General features: G+C 52.9%; 9 protein-coding genes across 9 annotated transcripts; 5 read left to right on the top strand and 4 right to left on the bottom strand.

The window, feature by feature from the left end:
• Nucleotides 1-1,586: 1,586 nt before the first annotated feature.
• Nucleotides 1,587-2,066, bottom strand: BO95DRAFT_85518 (putative filament-forming protein (Tpr/p270)). The gene has a single exon (XM_025592278.1). The coding sequence runs from the start codon at nucleotides 1,973-1,975 to the stop codon at nucleotides 1,670-1,672; it is 306 nt and encodes a 101-aa protein (XP_025443689.1). The 5' UTR covers nucleotides 1,976-2,066; the 3' UTR covers nucleotides 1,587-1,669.
• Nucleotides 2,067-2,445: 379 nt separating this feature from the next.
• On the top strand, nucleotides 2,446-3,974 carry BO95DRAFT_441302 (transcription factor TFIIE subunit TFA2). Its single transcript, XM_025586152.1, has one exon. It carries the CDS (start codon nucleotides 2,714-2,716, stop codon nucleotides 3,593-3,595), a length of 882 nt encoding a protein of 293 aa, XP_025443690.1. The 5' UTR covers nucleotides 2,446-2,713; the 3' UTR covers nucleotides 3,596-3,974.
• Nucleotides 3,965-5,229, bottom strand: BO95DRAFT_441303 (3,4-dihydroxy-2-butanone-4-phosphate synthase RIB3). The gene is made up of 3 exons (XM_025586153.1): nucleotides 5,116-5,229; nucleotides 4,886-5,003; nucleotides 3,965-4,760 (listed from the first exon to the last, which is right to left on the bottom strand). The coding sequence occupies exons 1-3, from the start codon at nucleotides 5,177-5,179 to the stop codon at nucleotides 4,244-4,246; spliced, it is 699 nt and encodes a 232-aa protein (XP_025443691.1). The 5' UTR covers nucleotides 5,180-5,229; the 3' UTR covers nucleotides 3,965-4,243.
• A 995-nt stretch (nucleotides 5,230-6,224) lies between these two features.
• BO95DRAFT_385902 (uncharacterized protein) lies at nucleotides 6,225-8,850 on the top strand. The gene is made up of 2 exons (XM_025583492.1): nucleotides 6,225-6,346; nucleotides 6,524-8,850. Exons 1-2 carry the CDS (start codon nucleotides 6,304-6,306, stop codon nucleotides 8,545-8,547), a joined length of 2,067 nt encoding a protein of 688 aa, XP_025443692.1. The 5' UTR covers nucleotides 6,225-6,303; the 3' UTR covers nucleotides 8,548-8,850.
• Nucleotides 8,851-9,024: 174 nt separating this feature from the next.
• BO95DRAFT_472410 (putative serine/threonine protein kinase) lies at nucleotides 9,025-11,338 on the bottom strand. The gene is made up of 2 exons (XM_025589650.1): nucleotides 10,910-11,338; nucleotides 9,025-10,825 (listed from the first exon to the last, which is right to left on the bottom strand). Exons 1-2 carry the CDS (start codon nucleotides 10,993-10,995, stop codon nucleotides 9,280-9,282), a joined length of 1,632 nt encoding a protein of 543 aa, XP_025443693.1. The 5' UTR covers nucleotides 10,996-11,338; the 3' UTR covers nucleotides 9,025-9,279.
• Nucleotides 11,339-12,632: 1,294 nt separating this feature from the next.
• BO95DRAFT_85583 (putative ubiquitin conjugating enzyme (UbcK)) lies at nucleotides 12,633-13,635 on the top strand. The gene is made up of 3 exons (XM_025592279.1): nucleotides 12,633-12,966; nucleotides 13,046-13,378; nucleotides 13,440-13,635. The coding sequence occupies exons 1-3, from the start codon at nucleotides 12,860-12,862 to the stop codon at nucleotides 13,543-13,545; spliced, it is 546 nt and encodes a 181-aa protein (XP_025443694.1). The 5' UTR covers nucleotides 12,633-12,859; the 3' UTR covers nucleotides 13,546-13,635.
• Nucleotides 13,636-15,132: 1,497 nt separating this feature from the next.
• BO95DRAFT_441308 (putative CECR1 family adenosine deaminase) lies at nucleotides 15,133-17,022 on the top strand. Its single transcript, XM_025586154.1, has one exon. It carries the CDS (start codon nucleotides 15,615-15,617, stop codon nucleotides 16,950-16,952), a length of 1,338 nt encoding a protein of 445 aa, XP_025443695.1. The 5' UTR covers nucleotides 15,133-15,614; the 3' UTR covers nucleotides 16,953-17,022.
• A 35-nt stretch (nucleotides 17,023-17,057) lies between these two features.
• On the bottom strand, nucleotides 17,058-18,352 carry BO95DRAFT_480957 (ankyrin; the record flags this gene model as incomplete). Its single annotated transcript, XM_025590179.1, has 2 exons — nucleotides 17,058-17,693; nucleotides 17,783-18,352. 2 exons carry the CDS (start codon nucleotides 18,350-18,352, stop codon nucleotides 17,058-17,060), a joined length of 1,206 nt encoding a protein of 401 aa, XP_025443696.1.
• Nucleotides 18,353-18,771: 419 nt separating this feature from the next.
• Nucleotides 18,772-19,020, top strand: BO95DRAFT_327858 (uncharacterized protein; the record flags this gene model as incomplete). The annotated part of the gene is made up of 1 exon (XM_025581877.1): nucleotides 18,772-19,020. A coding segment is annotated over one exon (249 nt), but the record flags the coding sequence as incomplete, so codon positions are not given.
• Between the last annotated feature and the right edge of the window lie 832 nt (nucleotides 19,021-19,852).

A 19,852-nucleotide genomic window follows, 5' to 3' on the forward strand; every position in this document is an offset into this window, starting at 1 on the left:
GCATGCTTCGGAAAGTGTCTCTCTCCTTCACATAGCTCTTTGTCTGCGCAACAAGGTTGGAGATTTCGTCGCGATAAGTCTGCACACGAATCCTCAGCTCCTTCAACTCTTCTTGCTCTTGTTGACGAATAACATCCTGTTCACGAGCCTCCGCGCCTTCCATCTTATCGCCCAACTCTCTTAGCATGCGGCGGAGAGTAACATTCTGTTCCTGTAGCTCATGGAGATCCTTGAAAGTCGTCAGGTTGCGGCTGATGAAGCGTCCCGTTGGATTAAGATCTGCAGACGAGTCATCAATTTCCTGTCGAGCAATCTTCTCGAGCTCTTCCCTATCGTAACTCTCCTCTCCTTCCTTGAGAATCGCGTTCTCCATCACTAGGACCTTCACTTGCGAGCTCAGGTCCCTAAGCTGCTGTCGTAGAATGTCGCCCTCACGTGCAAGTCCCTCCACCTGTCCTTGCCATTTGCGTGCCTCCTTTGTCGCATCATCCCTCTCCTTTCCAGACGTTTCAAGGATGTTGGACATTTCCATAACGGCGTTCTCCAGTCTGGCGTGGTCGGCTCGCAATTCATCGATTTCGGGCTTACTGGCCTCGAGATCCTGGACCATTTCATCCAGCGTCGACCGGAGCTCTTGGTTGGATCTCTGTTCGGCAGCCAGCAGTGACCGCATCTTGTCGTACTCGGTGTAAAGTTGTGTGATCGTAAGTCCACCCTTGGTTCTCGAAGCTCTCGGGGAGAATGTTCCAACCGGTGTACCTGAGCGGATAGGCGTAGTGGGCATTCCTCCATTGAGAGCTGGGCTCATGGATCTCCTTCTAGCCTGACCGTCTGACTCGAGTTGGCTCACAGTCTGCTCCAGCTCTGCAATGCGGCGCTCAGCAGCCTGCTTGTCGGAATGTTCAGTCTCGATCTCAACACGAAGGCGGGAGATCTCTTCGGCCGCATCGTCCTTGGCCTTTTCCAGGGCTACCTGAAGTTCCTGCACCCGCTGCTTGGCGGTTTCAGAAGAGTTGCGTTGCAATTCAGCCAGCCTGTTCGCACTATCCAATTCAATCCGGAATGACTCGCTCGCTTGTATCGCCTCTTCTTTCAGCTGCTGGATGCTCGAAAGGGACTCTTCGTAACGCTGTTCGACCTCATCCAAGCGACTCTTGAGAGCATTCTCACTACGTCTCAAGGAGTCAACAGTGGCGCTAGCCTCTTCATTCGCTCGCTGAAGCTCTGAGATGCGGGCGCTCTTCTCCTTGCGGAACTTCAGGTATTCTGCAGACTTGGTCTTCAGCTCAGTGTCTAACCATTCATTACTCTTCTTGGTCAACTCCAAGTCTTGCTGGAGACTCTGCTCGCGGAACTTGGCGCTAGCAGATGCAGAGTTGGCGGCTTGAAGGTTCTGTTCGGCGGTAGATAGTTCTCGTCTCAATTCGACAGTCTTCTTGTGTTGGGCTGACAGCTCTTCGGCGAGCTTGTCATACGCTGTCGTCTTCGATTCGAGCAGAGCCATGGTATCACGATTCGAAGCTTCTAGAGAGGCAATGCGGGATTTCAGTGTGCTCACTTCGGATTCATTGGTTGTGGAGGACGACTTGAGCGAGGCGATCTCGGATTCTAGGGACGATCGAGCATTTTCTGTAATGCGTTAGCAAAGAAAATCAGTCAACCGCAGTGGTTACTCTGTCTGACCCGACTCATGAAGCTTCTTCCTTGTTTCCTCAACCTCAGCATGGCCCTTCTCGATAGAGCTCTTCAGCACCTTGACCTTGCTTTCGCTGCTGCGGACCGCATTGTCAAGCTCCACTTCCAAGCGGGTCTTGTCTGCTTTGAGTTCATCGTGTTCGCGGGCTTTCTTGGAGATGGCCTCCAGAAGTTGGTTGACTAATTCGACCGTAGGAGCTTGGGTGAGCGTCGAAAGAGTCGATTCGGCGATGGAGTAATGAGCCGATATGAACGGCAGTTCAATTGTTGCGGTAGCCATGATGGCTGCTAAATGTGCGCAGCAATCAAGCTGTTAACCTTTGTTCGAAGCAAATATATCGTAGAAAGTCGACGTGATATCTGCTCAGAGTGAATGGTAATGTAGTAGGCAAAGCTACGTCGGTCAGGCGATTGTCACCGCGCGTTTCGGGAATAGTTGCGCACAGCACCCCAAATGCCAGCCTAGGTCATGAGGGGCGAAGCAAGACAGAGAGAAAGAGTGAAGAGGCTGACAGAGGCAGGGCGAAAAGAAGAGAAAGCCCCTTGTCGCGCAATAGGTGAGATGAGATTGATTGAGAGACCGGCTTGCAGGTCAAGCAAGTTACGCATTGGCTTTGGGCGGAGCTCCAAACAGGTTAGCGCAGCTGGCTACTATCACGTGCAATAGTGGTGCCTGAGCGGGCCGCAAGGCCGCAACCTGCAATGTCAGAACTTCTAGATCCGTGATGACGAACACTCTCATCTCCCTCTCAGCTCATTCACCCTGTCATTCTCAACCACACAGGTTGTTGCATCAGAACAGAGCCAACTTCCTTCATGCTTCTGTGATCTATTGTCGCGTCGCGAAAAGAGCTTCTTTGTGCTCCCTCACAAAGAGAGAGGCTTTGCCTCGTCCTTGTTCTATCTCCCCACCTTTAGGAGTCTACTAGATCTCCGGGCTCGCTGCGGTCAACCCCTTCACTCGTTCATTTTTTTCGGTCCATACTAAGCTATCTTCTTCGCTATCTCGATCGCAAACATGTCTTATCTTCAGAACCAGCTGAAGAGTTTCAACGCCAGCGTTGTCGACTCCGCAAGTCGACTCGGGCAGCAGAGACGCTTCAACCATCAGAACAACACGACCACCTCCGCAAGCAGCTCGCAGCTTCCCTCCTCCACATCGACACCGACCCCGGGCGGCGGAGATCGCAAACGCCACGATGACATTGTCTACTCACAGCCCGCGAATACCGGCACGGGCAAGGACATCATGACGCAGGTCATCTTCGCGATCGAGCACATGAAGGCGAAAGGCGTGCCGCTCAAGTTCCCCGACATCGTCTCCTACCTCTCCCTGCAGCACCGCGCAAACGACCAGGGCTACGTCCAGGCCCTGCGAAGCATCCTGCAGGTGCACGACAAGGTGCAGTACGATCCCCGCGGCGCCAACGGCGAGGGCACCTTCAGCTTCCGGCCTCCGCACAACATTCGCACCGCGGAGCAGCTCCTCAAAAAGCTCCAGGCGCAGTCCACGGGCGCGGGCATGAGCGTCCGCGAGCTCCGGGAGGGGTGGCCGAACGTGGAGGAGACGATCAACCAGCTCGAGAAGGAAGGGAAGCTCTTGGTGACGCGGAACAAGAAGGACGACCATGCGAAGATGGTCTGGGCCAACGACCCGTCGCTGATCCAGCACTTCGACGACGAGTTCCGGCAGATCTGGGAGAAGATCAAGATCCCAGACCAGCAAACCGTCAAGGAGGAGCTGGAGCGCGCCGGAATCGTCCCCACCAACAAGAACAAGGTCGTCAAGCAGCGGCCCAAGATCGAGCACAAGAAGGTCAAGAAGCCTCGCCGCAGCGGGAAGACGACCAACACCCACATGATGGGCGTGTTGCGGGATTACTCTCACCTGAAGCGGTAAGGAGTTCATGCGATCGGTGTTGCTCCCCGACAATCCGTCCTCGCTCGCTTGTTTGGCTCCTCTAAAGAAACAAAAAAAGTAAAAGCCTACAAGACTTTAAAAAAGGTATACCGGGGTGTTCTCTTCATTTTCCTTTTTTACTCGGACTTCGCATTATACTGGCGTTTGGTGGGTAAACATTAGACGCAGGAAAGGATATACTTCTGATTTCTCTGCTACTTCTGACCAGATCTTATCTGGCTTGGTCATGTCTGTTTTCTGGCGATCTTCATCGCCCTCGCTGTATACTATAAAGGCAAAATCGATACCCAACTAATTCAAACAATTGCATGAATGATGGACTTGATGCTCGTATCGATTGTCCTCTTTTATCTAACAACGACTCCTCCAAGACTCATGAAAACGTGTAAACCAGCCATAAAGATAGAATCTATTTTCTCTTTTCCTCACTCTAGTCACCCATACACAAACATGCAACCAAGCCGCGCATAATGCAGTAAACAACAAACCCAACGAGCCTGGTCCTGATGCACAGCCGAACAGGAGGGGAAATCACTCAGAAGAAATTTATACAACCGTCAAAGGGAAAGAAACCACAAGTATACCCTCTCTCGACCCTTTTTTTTCTGTTTCTGCTCTCTTCCATGTTCATTGGCCCCCGTTCGTGAGACCACCTTCCATCTTCTCCACATACTCGACCAGATCCTCGATCGTGCAGACCTTGATCCCCCACTTCTTGCCGAACCGCAGACAGCCATCGCGTCTCATCATGCCATTGTTGCCCCGGATCTCCGGCACCCCCTCAACCAGCTCGCCGTCCTCGACGAGCTCCGCGATTACACCCGCGGGGACCTTGCCCGTCAACCGACAGAACTCCACCGCCGCTTCCGTGTGGCCTCTCCGCTCGCGGACACCGCCGCTGCGGGCCTGTAGGGGGATTATGTGGCCCGGTCGTCGGAAATCGTCGACGCGGGCGGTCGGGGAGGCGAGGGTGCGGCAGGCCAAAGCGCGGTCTTGTGCGGAGATACCAGTGGTGACGGACGGGTCGCTCGAGTCAATGGAGACCGTGTAGGCGGTGCCCTTGGGGTCCGCGTTTTCGAGCACCATCTGCGGGAGGGCCAGGCGTTGGGCGATTTCAGGGGTAACGGGGGCGCAGATGAGACCGCTGATATTGGAAAGATGCCAAGTCAGTATGGGATTCTTTCGAATATTGGGTTTCTTGAATGCATTTTGAGGAGTCTCGTGCCTGCGTCCGAGGAGCGAGACAAGGAGGGGTTGTGTATTTCTCACCTCGTGTACCGGACCAGGAAGGCCATCTGGGCGTCGGTGATAGACTCGGCGGCGATGATCAAGTCGCCTTCATTTTCGCGGTCTTGAGAGTCGAGGACGATAATGAACTCGCCATTCTCTGAAGCGCAATTGAGTGGTTAGTTCGCGATGCGATTCTGCACCATGCCAGCAGACGCCTGGAGGCATGCGCAGTGTTGAGGAATTTTGAGAAGGGGAGCGAAAAGACTCACTGAAAGCGGCAAGGGTGTCTTCGATGGAATCGAACTTCAGACTGGAATCCAACGGTGCAGCCATGGTCAATGTGTTGTGTAGACTTTTAAGGTGTGAGGTGGTTGGATCTGCCCCTCTATGCGGAATTGGAGGCGGGGCAATTATGGCGAGGCGAGGAGCGGGCGAAGCGAAGCTCGTATTGAAAAGGCTTCTTCTGATGTGTTTACAGATGGGACGAAGAACGCTCTTTTGTGTGGTACAGCGTAAAAATATGGAGTCCGGTCCAATTGAGTAATTATAGGTTGCAATTGCGGAGTGAACACCCGATCACAAGGCGGATGACTCTATCTCGGCCGGAGATGAGGCGCGGGGCGGACTTTCGGAAGCTCGGGTTCGGAGATGGCAAATGGAGGGAGGGTCGAGGAAGATCAATCGAGATGTGATCGCGCTTTGGATATTGCTTTCCTGCGTTAGGACAATGAGGCTCAAGGATATGATATACTCCGTAAGGACCTAAAGTGAAATCGTAGTTACAGGGATAGTTTTTAGTCAGGGAAGATGTACAAAGAAGGCTAAGGAAAGTCTGAGCCCTGAGGAATAGGGAGCGGATCACTAATGGTTTGTCAGATGTCGGTCATGAGCGGGTGGTTCGCCGAGGCCTGCAGGCTCAGCTGTCTTGGACCGGGCCCGGAAGCGGCCGCCTTTCTCAGGCAGGGAAATTATTCTCTGGCAAGTGGCCATGACCACCTCTGGGAACCGAAGGGGTCATTAACAATTGGTCTCTTGATTGATCAACAAGTACTATAGTGAGCAGCAAGTGTTGGGTCCTTTTTGTTGCTGAAATGCGTGCACGTTTTATTAATAATCTCTCTACAGGTAGTTGACCTCCATCAGCTATTGTAACTCCTTGATACCTCTCTCATTGCAGGCACCTTCGTACCGCTAATTACAGCAGCGTTCTACGATATAGATGTTATGATAGTCTGTATGTAACCAGGTGCATGTATACCTACTTTATAGCCTCCTGCATGGGCCTTGCACGTGATGCGGGTCTAGAATCCGGACTGTGGAGAGCAATAAATGGAGCCCCCAAACCCCCAAGAACGCAAATCATAATACTTATGGCCTTTGCTTACACCCCATCGCACAAGCCAGATGAATCCCCTTCCGCCCTCAATGGTGTTGTTGGTTCTCCCTCTGCCTCACTCATGGAGAAACTCCCCGTAGAGATCCTCTGTGAGATTATTGATTGTATGCAAGATAGTCCCTTATTTCTCCCCCCCCCCCCCCCCCCCCTACTAATAAACCCCACACCCAAACACTCAAACACCCAAACATCACAGCCCCTCCGTCCGAGTGCTGCTGCTAGTCTAAAGTCGCAAGCTCCCAATAACAACATAAGCGAAACAAGCTAACGGTGCCCTTCAGACCTCACTCCACATGAGCGGGTACAACTCCAATCTGTTTCAAAACGCTTGTTTCTTGTCGCCCGTGACAATAATCTCTGGAGACTCCACTGCTACGAAGAGTCATGGAGCGCCACGCGAGCCTCTCGTTCCGCCAATGGCACCGGTTCCGCCAGTCTTGTCACCAACTCCACCGCACCGCTGAGTGCGCTAGGGCAGACTACACTTCGATCCCTCATTCAACCCCATGCGGGGAATGACGGGGGTGGTGCTAAACCATTCGATCGGGCGCCGTCATTTGGTCTCCGATCGCGGGCGGCCACGGAGTGGGACCCGTCTTACGAGGGTGAAGATGTGAACTGGTACTCGGAGTATATCGCACGGAATGGGCCTATCTCGCTCAGCTGGATGCAGCGCCCGTTCACAAGGGTGGAAGGCCAGAAAAGAAGGGCGTATCGAGAAGCAAAGGGCATGGGTCTGCTGCGGGACTGGAGCTCAGCCAGGGAAAACAAAGTCATCGCTCCTCTGGACGATGGAAGTGTTTGCATTTGGGACCTCAACCACTCCCACTCGATTGGGTCGCAAGAGACAAAGGGTAAGATGATTGGCGTCAGCGCCCCGGGCATCTTGATGACCAACCTCTCTGGCAGGAGGGATCACGCCGCGGCAAAACAGTCTCTGGAATATGTGAATCTGGGGGAATGTGTGAGCGTGGACTCCATCCGCCGAAGGGCTTATCTGGCTGTGGGAAATGTCCTGAACGAGGTCGATCTGGAAACCTTGCGGGTGGTCTCTCAGCAACGCTATCCTTGGTCCGTGTTCGCCTTGTCTCAGGAAACGGACTACTCGGTGCCGTTGACACTCGCTACGACGCTGAGTCTACACATCTACGACGGTCGACTGTCCGCAAGCGAGGAAGAAGAAGCCATTAATCTACGATGTGAAGTACCAACTGTTTCGTTGGTTCCGAAGTCACAGCTGTACGCTCCGCCCGACTCGCCGCTTCTGCAACTGCAACCTGACGGCCGACCCCCACACCGTATCAGAAGCCCGGGCCCTTCACAGAACACCGACGATTATGCACCACTGTTCCAACCAGGGCCCCTCTCACTTCTGCATCCCCCAGCGCCGCATGTTCACTCGATCTTCCTCGCCGGCCGCTTCCCCAGCATTCTTCAGTACGACCGCCGCTACTTCCCGCGGCTGCAAAACACAATCCACTCCGGTGGTCAGCTTTGTGGTCTGGCAGCCGTTCCCGGGCCACGATTTCCCATCTCCGACTCAAGCTTCCCCTCCTCACACAAGCTAGTAGCCTGTGGCGACTACAAAGGTAGGGGGTCACTTGAATTGTATAATCTCGCCCCATCCAATGACAGCGACATGATCAACTCGTCCGGGTCGTCGTCCGTGGTGTCAACGATGTATCACAACCGACAAAGTGTCGCCAGATCCAAGGTGCTATCCGTCGAATCCCACGGTACCCGCATTGTCTATTCGGATGGAGATGGAAATATCAAATGGGTGGAGCGGGACGGCCGGTCCGAAGTCCGTCGCCTCAACATCAACAGCTACCAACCTCCACACCACCACCACCATCATCATGGTCACCACCACCATAATACTCGGGTAGGGCCCACCCATCGCCGCCACCACTCCAGCGCGACTGCACACCAGCCTCGCGCAGCAGACGGCGACACCGACCACGCCACCGGTCTCTGGGGCGGCTTGTCGCGATCTCACAGCGAAGGCGAAGTCGCCCGCAAGATCCTCCCCACCGGCGGCAGCCTGACAGGCGATGAGCTACTCGTCTGGACGGGCGAACACATCGGCCGAGTTCGTTTTACCTCCACCAGCACGAATTTTGATGACGAGGAGGACGACGACGACATGTTGATGGACATGGACCTGGACGATGCTGCGCGAGAGGAGCTCCGAGCCAAGCGACGAGAACTTCGCCGTCAAGAAAACGAATACGCGTATACAATGCGCAGAGCGCTGGAGAGACAGGCTGATGAGGTGCGACGCATGGGAGGACTTGGCCTTTAGATTAGATTGATGAATCATTTCCACAAGCACGATATATTACCCGGCTAACATTTGTTTTTGATACCAATCAAATTTTCTCTTTACCTCTCGTGGCTTCAACAAATGAGCTCCGCGGGTCTTCTGAGTTTTCCTCATCCGTGTGTGTGTATGTGTGTCTGTCACTGGGACTTTGATTTTATGTATGTACTCTGCTGCCTGCTTACCTACAGTGCGTGATAGACCACTCTGCTTTGGCTTATGACTCTCTTGCTGCCAATGTTGCGACTTATACAGTTTTATGGTACAAACCCTGCATTTGCCTCGAATTTCATGAATTACTCAGGTGGTTAGAATGCTGCAGTACTGCAGTCATGTACGAGGCGTCCGTCTTGCCCCCCCTCCCAACCCCTCCCCCCAAGTAAAGGGGGGGCGTGGGTAAGGATTGAAACATCACGAGAGCCAACCGTGACCACCTGTCCCTAAACATGAATGATCACCATATCTAACAATCGAGATATCACTAGCAAACACAAAGGGGAAAGAAAGAAAAAGGTGTAAGCGTGTGATGCTAGCTTGTTTTCCATTATGTTTTTTGGTTGCCAAATCCCTCCAAATTCCACAACTCCAATCCCATCATTATTGCATTAATTCGTACATTAAACCATAAGGCCGTAAGCCTAACGCAACTCGACAAAAACACAAACAAGAAAAAGCTATAATGTGGAAGCAAACCCCTGCTAAGGGTTAGGTCGTTCAGCTATCAGGCTTGTACACGGCGTCCTTGCAGAGCACCGCGACCTTTTTGAAGAAGCGCCGCCATTCCAGCGGGTCGCCCTTGACTTTCATGAATTCGATTTCGAAGAGACCCTCCGACACGCAGTCGATCAGGACCTTACCCTGCAGCGTACACATGCGCCCGTCGCGGGTGATGATCCGCAGCGTGGCCGAGGTATCCCCGGCGGATACGGCGGGCACGGCGGGCACGGGGACACCCAGACGATGCAGCGCCTCGCAGATCAGGGGCACTAGGATTTTGAGCTCCCACGTTGAGAAGAACCGCGTCATAGCACGGGCGGGGACGATGTCGTGGAAGCGGATGGCCTTCTGGGTGCGACTTAAGGGCACGGAGGGGTGCGGGGAGAATTGCGACATGGACGGTTCGTCTTCCAGGTGGTCGAGGGGCTGGGTGTCGTTCTTCCCGAACAACAACGACGGTCTGCCCATGGGCTGGGTGGAAGAGAATGCGTCCGCCACCTGCGGCGTGTCCCAATCCACTAGCATACCCCCGCGCGGCATTTCCGGCTGCGTGGATGAGATCCTCTGATCGGCGTCGTCGTCGAATTCATCTCCCATGTCCATCAGGTCGGTGGTCCCTTCAAAGCCCTGGCTCCCGCCGCTGCCGTGCGGTCGCGCGAAGGGGTCTTGTGTAAAATCGATATGCAGAGACTCGAACATCGTCGTGGCCATGTTGATGGTGTCTCTGAGCGCGCCGTTGCGCGATAGGTATTTGTTCGGCCGGGTGTACCAGGGGTGTCTGCGGACGTCCTCGAGAGAGAATCGGTTGGCTGGATCCACGTTCAACATGCCGCGCAGGAGTGAAAGCGTAGCGGGCGGCAACTGCTGCCACAGCTCGTCGGTCGTACGCCCATTAGTGGCAAGGTATTCTTGATACTCGTAGCTCGTTTCCGTCGGGCTGTCCCACGGGGTGTTGCCAGCCAAGAGGACGAACAAGACGATGCCGCACGACCAAATATCCACCAGGTCGGGTCGGTAACCCCTCCCTTTGATTTGACTCCTGCTGCTGCACGAAATCACCTCTGGTGCAATATACGGCGGGCTACCGCAGAAGGTGGTGGAGAGTTTGGTCACGCCTTTGTACTCGAACAGCGTGGCCAAGCCGAAGTCGGCGATTTTGAGATTGCCATCCGCGGCCAGCAGCATGTTCTCCGGCTTGATATCTCTGTGTCCCACCCCCTTGGAGTGCATGTAGCCTACCGCGCTTATGAGCTGGGAGAAGTAGACGTGCGCGATGTCCTCGCCCACGCCCTCGTCGGCCTCGATCTTGTCGAAAAGATCGCCACCCTCGGCCAGCTCCATTGCAACCCAGCGCCACACATCGTCCTCGCCGGTCTGGAAGAAAGAAATTATGTTATTATGGTCGCCAATGTGCTTGTGTACCGTCGCCTCCATCTGCAATTGTCGCGCGCTGACTTTGCCATGGCGAGCGGCATATTCCTTGTGAATGAACTTGACTGCGAAGACCGGACTATCTGTGTGGGACGGGACGGCTTTTTTGATGCTAAGGAAGTTAAAAGACAATTGTTAGCAAGATGGTTTTAAATTGCAAGAACAATCGAGAAAGAGGGATCAGGTTCAAGCAGACCAGGCATAGGCACCCTGGCCGATCGTCTTGGAGACTATTCGGAAGGGTAAGTCATTCGGCAGCGGGGCTAGTTGCGAGTGATGCATCGTGGTGCTGGCGAGCAAACCCGGGTTTCCACGGGTGATCCGATAGTCTATGACAGGTCAGATGGAAGGAGGTGCAAATCGAGAAAATTGTCCGAGTTTTCAGCAGCTACTTCTAGCTAGAATCATGCGGTGGTGAGAATCCACGCAAGGGTGAGCGATGGGAGAGCGAAGCTGGAGAGAAACGCGCGCAGCTCCGGCACGCGAAAGCCACTTTATCCTCATTGGGAAGTCTGTTGACAGGCTGCCGGTCGCAGGCACCCATTCCGACTTGTGCGACTGTAAGAGTTTCTTTGACAAGTACGAGTCTCTTGGATGTTTGGAGGAGGAAGAAAATGGTTTTCTTTTTACGCTCGGGTGGCCACGGCAATCTTTGTACTAGTCGGGGGCACTACCTGCATAAGTATAGTTGGTGGTTTCAGGACCTTATTTGACCTTATTTATACACTCACTCACTCACGTCTCTTCCCGGAGAATAAGGGTAGCTCACCGCTAGAAAATCATTAAGGTACGAGTCTAAAAGGTAGTCCCTTCATCGAATATTCTTTGCCCACGGAGCTAGCATCGACTACTTCCAGGGTTGCTGTATGCTCATGGTAACTGTAACACCATTGGAGGTTTCATTATGGTTTTGATGAATCAACAACCAACAGGTGCAAATGTACGAGTACCATATTTTAGACTAGTGGATGTAGTCCTACCGGTGCCGTGACAGCCCATAAACACAGCGTCCGACTTGCATAGAGCCCCTCAAGGGCCTTCTCAGCAAGCCACGGCGCAACGCTCCGCGCACGGTCCTCAATTGTCTTGCGCCGCTGTAATGTGCTGAAACCCGACATCGTTGTTAGGGAGTTGTTAACTAGTCCCTGCCGCCACTTCTGATGAACAGGCCCATGATAACGTTTCTCTGTTCTCTGAAGAGATTCTAAAGCTGCGCACATGTTTAAAGCCTTAGCATGAACTGAAGAGTTGACAAGGATGGAGAATTAACCGTGTTGATTGATCATATGCATCGATCAGCGCGGAGCCACTGGCTGACCACCCAGGGAGCAGCTGCTACATATTGTGCCGAGCTCTGGCTTGGTCCGGCAGCCAAAAAACACAGATAACACAGGCTGTACGGGGTAGTGTCTAGTGTTAGTACGTACAGTACTTGTTGTATGGTTGTTGTATGTCCAGACAGGCATGGGCTTTCTTTCTTCGTGTGCTGACTGTGATGCCGTCATCAATTCAAGATGACTGGCACTGATAGAAACAGCGTCATGCATACGACTAACATCACCACCGGTCTGTCAACTGAGAGAGTCAGATGGAGGCTTTGGAGATCAGATGCGGTGGTGGATCATCAATGGCCAGCGAGCATCAATCAGGGTCATTCATTGAACGGTTGCGCTGCGTTGCCCGGCGGATGAGGGCGTAAACAAAAAAACCAAAGGAAGAAAACTAACCCCAATCAATCATCCAACACTCGATCACAGTTGTCTTTCCCCCACTTAAGTTCTCTTTTCCCTAAGAACCCAGACTACTTCCCCTGTTTCCCATTTTCAAAGAAAGGATCTACAAAACTGCTCTAAGCCAGACATACATACATACTTTTGCTGCAGCTCTCCGTTCGTCCAAGGTTCTGATTCCGATCATTCTGGGGTTCTTGCGGTGGGTCAATCCGCTTCCCCTCCGGCCAACTGTCGCGCTGCTTTCGGTTACGCTCTCATTCCACCACCAGCAACCTACCTCATTATCTCTTGTTCCTCGCTACTGCTAAGTCTCGAAAGCTGGCATTTTTCCGGAACTTCTCTCTGCATCACTAGTCTTACCCGTCTTTTCGACTCTCCTTCCCATCACCTTCCCTTCGACCCTCTCCTTCACAATGGACTACACCATGGAAGACACTCAGAACTCCGCTCCTGACGCTCATGAGACCTCCAAGCTCGGCTCCTCAGCACAAAGGAGTGACACTCAGAGCGTCACCAAACGGTCCGTCACCGCATCCTGAGACGCATTTGTCGATCATCCCCGAAGTCGCTCAGATACTGACCGTCCGACTGATTTCTAGTCTTCAAGCTGAGCTGATGCAACTCATGCTCTCCCCCTCTCCGGGTATCTCCGCTTTCCCAGACGCCGACGGCAACCTGCTCTCCTGGACCGCCACCATCAGTGGTCCAACCGAAACCCCCTACGAAGGACTGACCTTCCGACTCTCGTTCGCCTTCCCCAGTAACTACCCCTATGCTCCTCCTACCGTTCTCTTCAAGACCCCCATCTACCACCCCAACGTCGACTTCTCCGGCCGCATCTGTCTTGATATCTTGAAAGACAAATGGAGCGCTGTGTACAACGTCCAGAGTGTACTGCTCAGTTTGCAGAGTCTGCTCGGGGAGCCCAACAAGTATGATGCCATTCATCCGATGTTCCGGTCGAGGACCTTCACAATGCTAATGCACCCACAGCGCGAGCCCCCTCAACGCCCAAGCCGCCGAGCTCTGGGATACCAACCAAGAAGAATACAAACGACACGTTCTTGCCCGTCATCGCGACATTGAAGATATCGAGTAAAGAGTCCAGGAGAATATGTGTTTTGATGTTGCGGTCGGTTCCGCAAACAGAAGAGGAAAATCAGGTTGCATTGCATAACTGGGGTTGTGTTTGGGGTACTTTCGTTTAGGATGCGATCACTGCACAGTGTCTCTCCTGGGACTCTTTCATTGCAGGTCCCGGGGTACACCTGTTTCTTGTCATCGGGGGGTTTTCTGGAGTTTATGCGTTTGGGAAGGGCGCGAATTTGCTATTTTGCTTCGGTGAGGATGGACCAGCGGTGTGGGGATTGGAAGGCTATAGGTCCCGGGAATCGAATACCCTACTTTCTTTTTTAGTTCTGCTTGAGATCTTCGGGCCCATTCTTCAGCTTGTCTGTCATTCTTAAATTGGCTGCAAGGCATGTGTGTAAATGAGCGGCCATGAAGTAAGTAGTCAGGCAAGGATTTCATTCATTTTTGATATACTTGGAACAAAGCTACAAGCTACCCACTCAAGGCAGCTCTGAGCTCCAACTCACAAGAAGGTATCTTTAATCTCAAGAACTGCAATATCAAAAAGCGGCAAGACATGATGAAGATGGTTCCTTTCTTGATCTAGTAATAACTTAGCAGTTGACACAGTAGCGAACAACATCCAAGTAGCCATCCAGAGTGTTACTCCCTACCCAGCTCTCCAGTCTAATATAGATAGGCCAAGTTCAAATCTTAGCTACTCAAATCAGACCAAATCAAGCCCCGGTGCTAGAGGAAACTGAAGTTCCCAAAAATACTCTACCTCGTCCTGGCAAATCAATTACTCCAACAAGTGATCAACATACATCCCTGCAATTGCTGCACTGCCGAAGGCAGTGATCGCCCACGTTAGCATCACCCTAAATGCCACGCGATGGACATTCCCGGGCCAGCTGGGCGCCGGCTGCCGACAGCACGCCCCGATCTGCAATGTACTGTACCTGGCTATCAGCTTCGAACATGGGAGATGAATCCCATGTCGAGATTCGGGCTTGCAGGGAATTGCAGGGGGTGATACCATTCTTTGGGGAGCCTCTCGTTAGAGACTTTTACGGTGGTCAATACATCCTCTCTAAGGTAGGACATGTGTTAGTACAGTTCTCTATGGTAGAAGGAGCATATATTTCACTCTCGCCCGGCGAATCTTGTCTGCTTTACTTTACTGGCTAGATGCTTTGGATGGGGCACCCCCTTACACGTACAGAGGTGCCCTATGTTCAGGTTTGTTATCTTGGGATATCAGGTAATCTCTTGAGCTTTCGATTGTCTCATACCGTCGATATCAAGGTAATCTTACTTGGTTACTATTTCTAGTGGATGGCTTCCGGAACCGGTAACTTGCCGTATGCGGCAGCCCTGAGGTGCCCCGGGCCCGGGGCCTGAAGTGCCGAGCATTGAACATTCCGCGGGGACTTGTAGTAGAAGATGGATGGTGCTGTAAGGCAAGGCTCAGCCAATGCCGTCTAAACTAAGGTAACCTAAACTTGTGCAACTGGAACAGATTGGAATGGTGACCACTAGTACTACTAGCTCAATCACGGTTAAACTCCGACTCGCTCATGAGAGCGGGGCAATCGAGATTATGACCTCATGGGTTCCGTTGGCTGCGAACAGTTCCAATAGTCGGCCTAGTTCCTGAATCCTTTCCAACCTTAGTTAAGGCACTCAAGAGCTCAGCAGATGTGCGAGAAGCTCCCATTTGATGTCCTCGACTTGATCAACAATGGCCGCCGATGACAAGGAGTGGGAACTAGAGGAAGGGATCCCTCAGGTTGAAGACCCTTTTATCCAACAGTACTTGAAAGGACGGGATTCGCTTATTCTGCAAGAGCAGAAACAGCGACATGGTTAGTCCCCCAAGTACTTCGACCACTGGCCAAATCGATCTCGACTAACGAGTGTGTTTCAGACTTCAACCTCCGCAAAGCTCTGACCCCAGTCGCCGCTAGAGCTTGCAAGATTGTGTCCCAAATCCGCGGTCGGGAGTTGACTCGAGCCTCTACGCCTTCCTGTGGACTACCGGCTCTGGACTGGGAGCAGGTTCGAAAAACCGATCTTTGGAAGATCGCGCAGAGAATGCCAAAGGGGTCCTTGCTGAACGCCTCCATTCATGGCCTCATCAACGTGGATAAGCTAATCGACATCGCTCTTACCACAGCGGGGCTGCACATCTCTAGCCCTCAGCCTTTATCATCTGAGGAAGCGCGACTCAAATCCCCCGTCACCTTTCAGTATGCTTCATCTTCAACACAAAGCGTGAAGCACAGTGTCTCCATATGGTCGGCTGCCTATGTTGCTTTGGAACTTATCCCTGTTCAGCAGGCAGTCTCTTCCTTCCCGGATGGCGGAGAGATCGGGTTCCGCGAATGGCTAAAGAAGCGATGCACCCTTGGAGACGAGCAGTCGAGCGACGCTTGCCGTGGTGCACAGATCATTGACTCGCTGCTGAGTTATGAGCCCATTCTGCGTTCCTGCCTGAGAGACGTCTTCGCCCATCTGGCAGCGGACGGGGTCGACTATGCCGAATTCAGGCATACTTTCGCTCATGTCTATCGACGAGAAGGAACCGACGCGCCCGACGCAGATCAAAGCGAATGGTGCCATGTGTTTCACCAAGAATTACGGCGTTTCCAGAGCACGGACGAAGGGCGCGACTTCTACGGAGCGCGTATCATATGGACTACCAGTCGTTCATTGTCGAACAGGGAGATCATGGAGAACATGCAAACCTGTCTCTTCGCAAAGTATGACTACCCGGAGGTTATCTGTGGGTTCGATATCTCGGGGACAGCGAGGCCGCTGTCGGACCTCGTGCCTCTACTGTTCTGGTTCCGCAAAGAGTGCATGGACGCAGGACTGGAGATCCCTTTCTTCTTCCACGCTGGCGAGTCGGCGCGTGACGGGGCGCGTGCCGACCAGGATTTGTACGATGCGATTCTGCTGGGGACGCGGAGGATCTGCGACGGATCGACACTCTACAAGCACCCGTTGCTGACCGAGTCGGTCAAGGAGAAGAAGATCTTGGTCGAGTACAATCACAATCCGACCTTCAGCCGGAGCGAGCACGTTCTTCCGGCCCTGCTGTCGCGGGGTGTTTCGGTCGCTCTGTGTGGCAATCATCTGTCTGCTGGTTTCGACGGGCGTGGTGCAGAAGGGTTCACACAGGTAATCTGGAGGGTGCTTCTCGGTGATGATGACCACGCCGATCTTGCAGGACTGGCAATGCTGGTGGAGAACTCGATTCGGTGGAGCTCCTACGACGATCAGCCGACGGGTGAATGGCTTTCTGAGATTGGGGAAGGTATCCTGGGTGAGAAGGTCAAGGCCCGCCGTTTGCAGGAATGGTGGGCGAGGTTTGAGCAGTTTTGCGAGTGGGTTACAGTCACATTTGCGGAGGAAGGCAGTGATGGATAATCGATGAATCTTGTATCATTGGGCCACGATTATATTCCTTGCTCAATTGTATCACATAATGCTATTATATGAAATGGTTGATTCTAGATTGACTATCAACCTGCACTACCTAGTACCTTCCGCCGGGTGAGGCCTTTGCCCCTCCACAGGTCGGAGCACATACCTGGACATCCCCTCCCAGATCTGGGAAGCATCAGTCACGCCACCCGGCACATCCAAAACAAGAAGTTCAACACGATCGGGTACAACAAGATCTGGGTCCAGTAACTCGATTGGAGTTCCGAATAGCAGGCCCCCGGCCTCCTCAGAAACAGTAGTCAAAGGTTCCGGGTCAGATTTCTCGAACTCCAAAAGCAGGTCCGCCGCCTCCTCGAAACCCTGCTCCCTTGCCATATCGAAGTCTGTCCAGTCCGCGTGAGCCCCGCTGTCAAGCAACAGGCGCAGGATCTCCAGACGCTTCCACTTGACAGCAAAACCAACCGGGGTATACCCATCCATCTGGGGGCTGCGATCCGTGCTCTCCCAGATACACCCCAGCCTCGTAGAAGCACCGTGATCAAGCAGCATCTTCACCATATCATAGTGACCGACCCAAATCGCCACGCAAACGGCGCCTGTACCATAGAGCCGGAGATCCAGGCCATAATCCAGCAGAACCTGGAGCATGGCAATGTTATTCGTGTCCGCGATATAGCATATGCCATGGTCCCGGTGCGGCATCCAGCCCTGCTGCAGGAAAAGCTTTACGAGGTGCAGCTGATCGCCACAGATCGCTGCTCAATCGGACACGGCCGGCGACGGTACGGGCCAGGGATTGCGCCCTGCTCCACCAGGCGGGGCACAATGGTGTAATGCTCGGCCTCGAGGGCCACGTTGAGCGCTGAGGGCCACGTGTCTGGTGTCGTCGGAGACGGCCAGTCCCTGTAGGTGCGCGAATCGAACAGAGCACGACGCTGGCCCACCAGTAGATCAACCAGCGGGCCGTCGTGGGCTCGGATGGCCCGGTGGAGGAGCGTCCGCAGTTGATCTAGGCTGGCGGCTTGGTTCGGCCGGTTCTCTTCGAGCATGAGCTGGAGAGCCGCGGTGTGGCTTCCCTGCGCTGCTATTCTCGGGAGGGAAGAAGATTCATTTCTGGCCGACGCTGTCCTCCCGGATCTCTTCGTGACGATGTTGGCGCCGGCGGCTAGTAGCTTGGCTATAACTGGGAGGTTTCCCTTCTGTGCGGCCCAGAGTAAGGCCGTGCTTCCGTGGTGCTGGACGTTATGGGCGCAGAGATGGCTATGTAGTGCTCGGTAGCAGCGCGCGTTGACTTGGGCTAGATGGTAGATGTCTGGTTGAGTGGCCAACTGCTGGGCCACGAGCAGAAGGAGCTCGTCTGGTAGGCGGCTGAAGGAGGTCATGAAGTATGGTGTGAGTGGGGTTGACTTGCTAGGTGCTGCTGACAGTAGACTGGAAGAAGGATTGATAGTTGGTGGGCTAGCATAGTCAATGATAGTTAGGGGCAATGGGGTGGATTCCAAGTTGCAACTAGCTTGTTTAGGTGTCCATGGCAATTTGCGTATCTAGTTGATGAAAGGATATATGCCCCTGCACAGATCTAGGGCCTGGAACCATTTCATCTAATGCCCCTGGTAGAAGCGCTCCACCCCGCCGGGCCGAGCCTGCCAGGATCATTGATACAAACATAGGAGGCGCGCCAGGACCGGGCTTTTTTGTAAGATTGCTAGTGCTCAGCTCAGCTGGGAGCTTCACTTTCCCATTCCGCCCTCTAAGATCTTCTACCACAGCTGAAACATCATATTGATAGCCGGATGATAGTGACCGTGTCTTCTTCGCCTCCCTACGCGGTTGTCTACCTGAATCCAAGAAGAAGGAGCTGGCACTTCCTAAGGAGGGTCTGATTAATGCAACCTTCAAAACAAGCGCCTCTGCTGTCTATCTGGATAGTAGTTACGACAAAAAAGACTCTACTACAGGACCATTAGAGACTACATCCTTTAATAATCTAGCCCACCTCACATTCCGTAATAAGTATGGGATTAAGGTTGACTACATGCCCAGTAGCGACTACAGCGAGGTTCTACAGATTCCAGTTTCTTCCAATGTTCTTAAGAAGTGGTATTTGGATCTTTAAGGTCGACGCGCGAGCTGGAGATGTAAATAATACGTGCCTGTTTGCTATGAAACTGACACAATAGTTAGAGGGGCGACTAGATTAGAAGATTTGGAAGCCGCGGGAAGACCTTTTGATTCAGTAGTATGTCAGCGATTGGGCGTATCAGTTGCAGGATTTATTCAAGAGAGTCAGGGTCTTCCTCCATTGGACGTGACATTCGCGTGTAATTGCTAAATATGCACGTACAGCGGAAACGGTCCCTAGGATTACTTGGACCGTTAGATTCATCCTCGGTTGGTCTATAGCCCGATAAATTGAAACTACAATTAGATATTTTAGTGTCTTTTCAGCAGGAGGAGTTGCGGCAGAACAGGGCTGTGGTTTTGCTGTGTAGACATAGACCAAACAGTTGTTGTTGATGATGATGATGATGATGATGATCTATATGCTGGCCCCTTGCCGTGGCGATATGCAGGGATCCACTATCTACACTCTCTATGACAGTACGGAGTACATCCTTTAAACATGGACCATCACTTTCCTGACAAATTTAGAGCCTCGAGGCCTGTGTTGGCCGGTGCCTGAGTTTCGAAGTTGTGTTCTGCGGTCAACCTCCTAGCTGGACTCGATAATAATCATTAAAGCTTCTGATGACCAGTTGGGAATTCCAACCTCAGGCAACGACCGACTGAATTGTGGGTTTTGTCATGCCTTGAGATTCACTATTGCCGCAGTTCAGTGGCTGTGGTAGTCATAAATTTCCCCTCTGGACTTTAAAACCTCA

This window comes from Aspergillus brunneoviolaceus (genome assembly GCF_003184695.1).
Source record: "Aspergillus brunneoviolaceus CBS 621.78 unplaced genomic scaffold BO95scaffold_22, whole genome shotgun sequence".
Taxonomy (NCBI): Eukaryota; Fungi; Ascomycota; class Eurotiomycetes; order Eurotiales; family Aspergillaceae; genus Aspergillus; species Aspergillus brunneoviolaceus.

Coding starts and splice junctions, on each gene's coding strand:
- BO95DRAFT_385902 (XM_025583492.1), top strand. CDS start 6,304: ATGGAGAAACTCCCCGTAGAGATCCTCTGTGAGATTATTGATT. Junction 6,347..6,523: donor CCTCTGTGAGATTATTGATT/GTATGCAAGATA, acceptor GGTGCCCTTCAG/ACCTCACTCCACATGAGCGG.
- BO95DRAFT_441302 (XM_025586152.1), top strand. CDS start 2,714: ATGTCTTATCTTCAGAACCAGCTGAAGAGTTTCAACGCCAGCGTTGTC.
- BO95DRAFT_441303 (XM_025586153.1), bottom strand. CDS start 5,179: ATGGCTGCACCGTTGGATTCCAGTCTGAAGTTCGATTCCATCGAAGAC. Junction 5,004..5,115: donor AGACACCCTTGCCGCTTTCA/GTGAGTCTTTTC, acceptor ATTGCGCTTCAG/AGAATGGCGAGTTCATTATC. Junction 4,761..4,885: donor TTCCTGGTCCGGTACACGAG/GTGAGAAATACA, acceptor TTCCAATATCAG/CGGTCTCATCTGCGCCCCCG.
- BO95DRAFT_441308 (XM_025586154.1), top strand. CDS start 15,615: ATGCCAAAGGGGTCCTTGCTGAACGCCTCCATTCATGGCCTCATCAAC.
- BO95DRAFT_472410 (XM_025589650.1), bottom strand. CDS start 10,995: ATGCATCACTCGCAACTAGCCCCGCTGCCGAATGACTTACCCTTCCGA. Junction 10,826..10,909: donor GGCCAGGGTGCCTATGCCTG/GTCTGCTTGAAC, acceptor TAACTTCCTTAG/CATCAAAAAAGCCGTCCCGT.
- BO95DRAFT_85583 (XM_025592279.1), top strand. CDS start 12,860: ATGGACTACACCATGGAAGACACTCAGAACTCCGCTCCTGACGCTCAT. Junction 12,967..13,045: donor ACTCAGAGCGTCACCAAACG/GTCCGTCACCGC, acceptor ACTGATTTCTAG/TCTTCAAGCTGAGCTGATGC. Junction 13,379..13,439: donor CTGCTCGGGGAGCCCAACAA/GTATGATGCCAT, acceptor ATGCACCCACAG/CGCGAGCCCCCTCAACGCCC.
- BO95DRAFT_85518 (XM_025592278.1), bottom strand. CDS start 1,975: ATGGCTACCGCAACAATTGAACTGCCGTTCATATCGGCTCATTACTCC.